We start from the raw sequence: 7938 nt of genomic DNA on the forward strand, positions 1-7938 counted from the left end.
ACCTGTATTCAATTTCCTGCATCCATATGGAAGTTCACAATTGTACCAGGACCCGACACCCTCTTCTGGCCTCCTTGGGCACCAGACATGTAAGTGGTACATAGACATATATACATGCAGACAAAACACCCATGCACATAAAACAAAAATAAAAATAACGTTCAATGGCTATATGTGGCTAATGGTACCTTATAAGACAGAACAAATACAGAATATTTGGGTCATTGAGGAAAAAAATCTATCAGAGAACACTGTGTTGAACAGAGACCAAAGGAATTTCTTCCACAACACAAAAAAAAAACCATCACCACCTATACATTGTTTTTTTTTCTTGGTGGAAAGTAGAGAACTAACTTTGGCTCCATATAAAGCCACGCTATATTTTTATGATGTTGTCTTTTGAGAAAAAGTCTCATGTAGCCTTCATTGACCTTCACCTTTGTAGCTGAGAATGACATTGAACTCTTGTCTGTCCTGCCTCCATCTCCCAAGTATGAGATTTTAGGCATGAAACCCTACATCCCAATTGAGTTGAACTTGACACAGACAGATGTTTAGGAGTGATTCCCTCAGCAGTAGCCCTCTAAACCCACATTGACTATTATGTAGATCATTAACATTTGAGGGAAAATACAGCCAAATATTTGTAAAATTACTATACCAGGAGCTATAAATGTTAATGTTCAAAAAATTAGCTGATGTTTCTCAAAAATTTCTGTTTTACATGTAGCCCACTGATCTGCACAGAAAACCTAAGAACTAGGAGCTGTGAGTATTATTATATCTCAGCTTCAGACTGGAGAACCCAAAGTTGCTGAAGGTCTTTAAATGAGTAAGTAGAAAAGCTTGGATCCCAAGGGAGATCTCTTTTTCTCTAGATACCAGGTCTTACTTATGATTGCTATGCCTCATTAATAGGTAGAAATTGGCTAAATGAAGATGTAACCCAGGCAGAGTCCATCTAGGCGATGGCTCTGGAGGCATGTTAATTCCTAGATGCCATCTCTAGGGAACAGGGAAACAGGAATGGGTTAGAATCCAGATCTAACATGAAAAATGTAACTCCACCTATATATGAGCTCAGAGGGTCAGTTCAAATGAAAGAGTCATCCTAGATACCTGGGGAAAAAGAGCCTCTTCTTCTCCAGGTAGTCATTCAGCCCCCGTTGGATGTCTTCCAATAGAACATTGGCTTCCTGAAGCTTCTCAGTCATTCTTGGCTGGTCAGCTGCCACCAATACCCTTGTATCGTTTACCTAGATCACAGACACATACAAACACACACACACACACACACACACACACACACACACACACACACGAAAATCATTATGTATACTCAAAGTTCTGAGATTGATCATGGTAATGATTTCATGACCAACCGACCAACTGGTGATGCTGCTGACGCTGGCATCCACTGCCTAATGTTCTAGTCCCACCGGGGTGACTGCTCACTGAACATGCTTCCATTCCTTCAATCATGGTTGGCTGGGTAGAGGTTGGGCAACACCAGCTAACTGAATAAATTTCATCTGAACATTTTGGGGGTCTAAAATACAGACCATGATATTCTGTTTTGGCCTGTGAGGAACCCTTGATCAAGGAGCTTTGGGGCCATGTAAGGATTACTTCTTGCCAAGCTATTCTGTGGGAGAGCAGGCCACTCTGCAGGGAAAGCCCCAAGTGGACATGGAAAGAGGAGAACAGGCAAGTGTATAAAAAGAGTGCTTGTGGGTGCTGGCTTGGCTCTCTATTGGTCCTTCAGGGGTGGGGCCTGGAGGCTCTTCTGTCTTTGCAGTCTATACAATAGTCTTGCTCAGCCTAAACTTAATGGGTTTTTATAACATGCAACCAAAGAAAGTAAACTAACATGAAGTCTGCTCCACTGGCTGGGCCATATAACCCCTTCCCCATACCTTGCCCCTATAATCCAGACCACAGGTAAGCCAAGCAGATATACTCCTTTGAGATAAATTCTCTGATCATGTACTACAATTAAAGGGAAAAGATAAAGGAGAGAGACACCTTACACATGATGAAAAGTATCCTTCAAGACTTGGTTCTAACATCACCTGCTCTGGAGGTCTTCTTGACACTCCCAGGCAACCACATTGCTCCTTATAGTCTACACACTGTTAACATGTTAACATGTACCACACCTTGTGTTTACTTGAGCCCATGCTCCTCATAACAGTGAGTTGTAAGAAAGTGAAAGTCATGTTCTTCTCAGGTATTTTCTGACTTCTAAGATCACATCTGAGTCATCATCGGTACCAAAAACCCATTAAAATAACCAAGCATCAATATAGATCACTATTTGAAATCTAAAAGGATTCCCAACCTATAAAAATGTTACTTCCTCCCACTGTAACAAAGTCTTCTAATGAGCAAAAGATGTAAGCTGCTAAGAGCTTTCTCCAGGGAGGTAAAATTTCAAAACTGTTCTCCTTTCCATAGCCCATATTTCCATATTTGAAGCTTTAATAAATTAAAACAATGATATAAAATGTCAAATAAAAAAATCCAATTTACTTGGTTTCAAGGGATGTCGATACAATGCATCTGCTAGTGCATGGTAACAGCCCATTGGTGAGACACAGGAAACAGAACTCACCGCCTGGGCCATGAGTGATTTCCAGTAAGTATCCACGGTGGCAAATTTCCTGCCCTCTTCTGGCATCTGGGCTATAATATCTTCCGAGCTGAAGATCGGTTCCAGGTACAACCAAGTGACTTGGCATTTTAACCAGGCATCCAAATTTTCTTGTACCCGAACTAGCTTTTCTTCCCATTTCTGTGAAGTTAGCATCCCACATCTGAATTAGTAACCTGCCAGTCTGCAGCATTCCCCAGTGAAAGAGCTTACAGGTGATGGATGAATGCATTCAACCATTCACTCGTTTAACAAACGCTGAAGTGTACAGGAAACATGGATATAATGAAACAAAGAATCTTTTACCTTGTGTGCTCACATTTTAGTTAGACAGATAACAATACTAGAGCTTATTTTTTTTTGATACATGATAGTCAGGTGAACCACCTTATGAGATACTAACAAATCTATGTGGGTTGGAGAGATAGCAATATTAATAAAGTTCTCAAATCTATGACAGAACCCAGGTTTTAAAACAAAGCTAAAACAGAGAAATGGGTGTGGTGGCATATGCTTGGAATCCCAGTGCTGAAGAAATGGAGACAGGCAGATATCTGGGGTTCACTGGCCAATCAGCCCAACCTATTTGGCAAGCTCCAGACCAATGAGAGCTCTTGTCTCAAAACCAAAAGCAACAGTCAGACTGTTGGTGCCCAAAACTGTCCTGTAGGTTCCACATCTCTTTCTTCCCATCCCTCCCCTCCCTTCCCCTCCCCTCCCCTCCCCTCCCCTCCCCTCCCTTCCCCTCCCCTCCCCTCCCCTCCCCTCTCCCTCTTGTCCTCTCCTCTCCTGTCCTGTCCTCTCCCTCTTCTGTCCTCTCCCTCTCCTGTCCTCCCCTCCCCTCCCCTCCCCTCCCCTCCCCTCCCCTCCCCTCCCCTCCCCTCCTCTCCTCTCCTCTCATCTCCCACTCCTGTCTTCTCCTCTCCTTCTCCTCTCCCTCTCCTCTCCCTCTCTCTCTCTCCCCATATATATCACACAATAAAATGAAGTTTTTAACAAACCCCATGTTTACTGTAAACACAATAGTTCCAATAGTCTCCTAAGTTCACACAACTAACAGTACAGGCAGAACAAGAATACAAACCCAGAGGTCTGGACCCAAGCGACCAACGCCAGTTTCTTGTTTTCTTTTGTGCTCTACCCCTAAGATGTTACTCCCTACTCTGACCTATTCTGCTTCTACAAAGAACAACGGAGGCTAAACTCCTACAGTCATGTGGCCCATACTCTAAGCCACTAGATCTAGATACTCTAAGGTACGTGTAAAGTATCTTTCAGCTTGGCAGGTTCAAGCCGTGTCTACTCTTTCAGAAGGCTGCTGCAGAGGCTTGGCAGGTCATGAGCTTGATTACGTCATTATTGCCCTCAGACTTGCATCCATCCATTCATGGAAAGGGAAGTTTGTTTTCATTGAATTAGACCCACTCCTCTTTAGGAACTGGGACCTAAAGGTTGCAACAGCTATTTTCTTACCCGACACTCTGCTTCTATTGGCTTGATGAACACAGAACCACACATAGTCTGGGTCTTTATCACATGATCGTCGAGTATTAATTGAATGTCATCAACTGCACACAAGATGCTGGTATCCTGCAAATAAAGATGCCCCTCAAAGTCAAAATCATGAGACCTGCTTGCTTCTCCCATCCCATTATCCATGCTGATTCTAGAAGGTTCTAGAAACCCTTACAGTATAGAGCCCTCACTCCAGGGAGACAGGCATCTATGTCTCATGTGAGATTTTCTTACCAGAAAATATTTTATCTATCTATCTATCTATCTATCTATCTATCTATCTATCTATCTATCTATCTATCTATCTGTCTGTCTGTCTCTCTGTCTCTCTGTCTCTCTGTCTCTCTGTCTCTCTGTCTATTTATTTATAGACAGGATCTACCAGAAAATATTTTATTTGTTTGTTTGTTTGTTTATTTAAAGACAGGATCTCGACACAGAAGTTCCTGCTTCAGTCTTGGAAGCACAAGTGTACACCTGCCTCACATTGGTTATTAACAATACTTATTGTGGTGGGTCGTGCCTGCTATCCCAGGACTCAGAAGGCCGATGCAAAAGACACACTGAGTCTGACACCAGGCTGGAATACTTCATAAGATCCTGTCTTAGTAAACAAAATAAAATAAAATAAAAACAAAAGAAACAAAATTTATTGTCTGACTCCTTAGCAGAAATCAACCTAACCCAGAGCTGTACCTAGAGTCTGTTGGGGCTGGGGGAGCCTTTGTCCTCTTCCCTGTGTTTCTGCCTCTCTGGGCTCTTGCTTTCCTGGTTCTTTCAGGGAGCATCAGCTTCTAATTCAACGGATAAGGCCTAGACTCCTGTATTGCACAGCTGATTCACAGAGGCTCTTGTAGTTATTTTTTTTTAATAAACTTTAAAAAATATTTTTTATTTCAACTCATGGGTTCTTTTTAAATGTCTGCTAACAGACAGGACATACTTAAGTTATTTACATGTAATTCCTTCATAAGCAAAGCACTGTTTGCTTGTTTTGCTGTGTGTAAAGGTCCCATAATAAAAGTACATAGACATGGAACCCCAGCTTGGAAATGTCTGTCTTATACATTTGGTGAGTTCCATTTTGCTAGCACATAAGGGCACCGTGTCTCCAGAGCCAGCTCCTATGGAAGACATTTTCCCCCTGAGTGTTTGTGGCAGATATACTGCTAATAGTCTGTCACAGCAAACCCGGTCATTGTTGCTCTGAATTCACTTCCTTTAAGCCTGCAGACACAGATGTAGATGAGATATGGATGATGTAAATGTAGATATGGACTAAATATGGCTTGGAATATATTCTGTCTTTTCTCAGTGTGTCTACACAGACAAGCTATTCTCATAGACTGACATCATGATGGTCATTTTGCTATTGCTCCTTATTGATGGCTACTGCAGTCATAAACTTAGAGAGGATGGGTCAGGGATAGTGGGCCTGCCCATAGGCCCATAGCTGAACTCTTCAGCACATCCCAGCAATCGCTAGAGCAGTGTCTGATCCAATAAGAACACACAGCTCACAGCTCCAAGTTTATGGAACCCATGAGACCTGGCCTTGTTGGGAGAGACCCAGTAATGAACTCATTTGCCTCCCGTTCTCCTGCCTCAGATTGTCTCATGGATGATTCTTATTCAAGGGTGAAACCAAGACCATCAAAATCAAAGGGAGAAAGAAGTCAAGTCGCAGGAGGATGGTGTATGGCTCAGAGGGAAAGGAAGTGCTCAGATTTTGAGGGTTCTGGTTCTACGCTGAATATTTGAAAAATGGAGCACTAGAAATGTGGCTAAGTGTTAAGAGAGCTTTCCTAACATAAATAAGGTCCTGACCTCAGTCTCCAGTACTATGGAAAAGAAAACCAGAAGGGCAAGTGCAGACGCTCAGGCACTCAGAGCATAGAAGAGCAGGGGAAAATCAATTGATTTTTTTTTAATCCTCCCAAATGATTCTGCTGCACAGCTAGCATTTGAGACACTGGGCTAAGGGACAATGGGCTGCAGTGACTATCTACTTGTACCCTCCAAAATTTACTGAGCACCAGTCCCCATATCTACCTTACACTTTGTCACAAGAGCAAACTAGACTTTGGGGTTGCAAACTCATATGCTATCTATCAATAAACACTGTAAAAATAAGGAAATCCACACCCTTAATAGTTCAAACTGGTATGTCTGGGCACTTGCTAGACCTGGAGAACCTCAGGCTCCATTCTAGTGTCCATGAATCAGTTTCAAGAGAACCCAAAGGAATGTTTGTATTTAGTATCTAGTAAGTACAGTATGCTGTTGTCACCTTCAGATATGCTTCTGAAGGACCTGAGGTGGGGTGTATGTGTTTGTATATATGTGTGTAGTTACACACTCCTGTGTTCTTCTTGAGACAGGTTATTTTAGGAGACTTGCTCCATTTCTTTGCAGTAGGTCAAAGGACCTTTTGATTTCAAGATGCATAGCTTCAGTGGAGTGTGAGAGCAAGGATGATGGGTACAGAATAGGCAGGCAGAGGCAATCCAGATGTGGAGGGTTATTCTTTCACGAGGTCTGTTGCAATGCTGAGTGAATCATGTCTGAATCTAAGGCATAACGCACAGGACTGCTTTTAGGGAGTTCCTTCCGGAGGGACTCACCGTGTCCCTGTACTTCACAAAACTGAAGCACATGTTGACCCAGTCTGACTTCATCTTCTCCAGGTTTTTCTCCAGAGAATACTCCTTGCTGGCAGCTGCCCCAATGGGCTCCAGCCTGCGGAGAGAAGAAATGAACAGCACGAGCCACAGGAGGCGGCAGGGGAAACACCCAGGGAGGAGCTCAGCTTAGTCTTAAGAGAGTTCCAAAGCCTTAATTTCACCAAAATGTTTCAACTACTTCCAATGTGTTTCTTGCTCTGAGTACCGTTGTCTTTGGGGGTTGCTATAAGTTGAGTATGTTTTTTTTTCCAAAATTCATGTCTAATCCCCAATCACTCAAAATGTAACTATAGTTGAAGGGTGTTTAATGAGGTAATTGTATTAAAATGAGGTCATGAGGGATGAGCCTAATCCAGCATTGGCTTGGTGTTTGGGTAAGAAGAGGTTATGATAGTCACATAGAAATAGAAGACCATGTGAAGATATAAGAAAAAGATCCTCTCTGTCCAGCAAAAGAGAGGCCCCAGAGGAGACTAGCCCGTGGTTTTGGACTATAAGTTTCGAAAATTATGAAAATACATTTCTGTTGCTCAAGCCACCCAGCCTGTGGTGCTTTGTAATAATAGCTCTAACAGATTAGCACAGGCTGACTGACAGTGAGGCTCAGAAAGCAGTAGCCCAAAGCATGGGGCTTTGCCATGCCAAGGACATTAAATGAATGGAGATGGGAAGGTACCAGAAGAAGATTCAGAAATTAAGGCTCTCTCTAAGCTCCTCCCACTCCCCAGCTTCCTCTCCTGAAACAAGTCATAGAAATTCAAATTCTTCCTCCTCCAGGTACCTTTCTCTACTACCCTGCATGGGAGGTGGCCATAAAGAAATTCACTGATCTAATAGCAGTTCAGTATAGTCTTTCAGAAGGTTCCTGTCCTGTATCTAGGATGAAGGAATTAATGCTACACACTGAGAAGGTATGGAGAAGGAATTAATGCCACACTGTGAAGGTATGGAGAAGGAATTAATGCCACACTGAGAAGGTATGGAGAAGGAATTAATGCCACACTGAGAAGGTATGGAGAAGGAATTAATGCTACACTGAGAAGGTATGGAGAAGGAATTAATGCTACACTGAGAAGGTATGGAGAA

The 7938-nt window shown here is 42.7% G+C and overlaps 1 protein-coding gene across 2 annotated transcripts in view; it reads right to left on the reverse strand.

Annotated features, from left to right (window-relative positions):
* The window catches only part of Dnah3 (dynein axonemal heavy chain 3), a 169146-nt gene that overhangs the window by 121674 nt on the left and 39534 nt on the right, over window positions 1-7938 (reverse strand). For both annotated transcript variants that reach the window (XM_029547398.1, XM_021201455.1), the window contains exons 20-23: window positions 6793-6907; window positions 4127-4243; window positions 2615-2794; window positions 1120-1256 (exon numbers count right to left, since the gene is read on the reverse strand). In XM_029547398.1, coding sequence (XP_029403258.1) covers window positions 1120-1256; window positions 2615-2794; window positions 4127-4243; window positions 6793-6907 — 549 coding nt within the window. The remainder of the gene's footprint in view (window positions 1-1119; window positions 1257-2614; window positions 2795-4126; window positions 4244-6792; window positions 6908-7938) is intronic.

The sequence above is a fragment of the Mus pahari genome, chromosome 1, assembly GCF_900095145.1.
Source record: "Mus pahari chromosome 1, PAHARI_EIJ_v1.1, whole genome shotgun sequence".
In the NCBI taxonomy this organism is placed as follows: domain Eukaryota; kingdom Metazoa; phylum Chordata; class Mammalia; order Rodentia; family Muridae; genus Mus; species Mus pahari.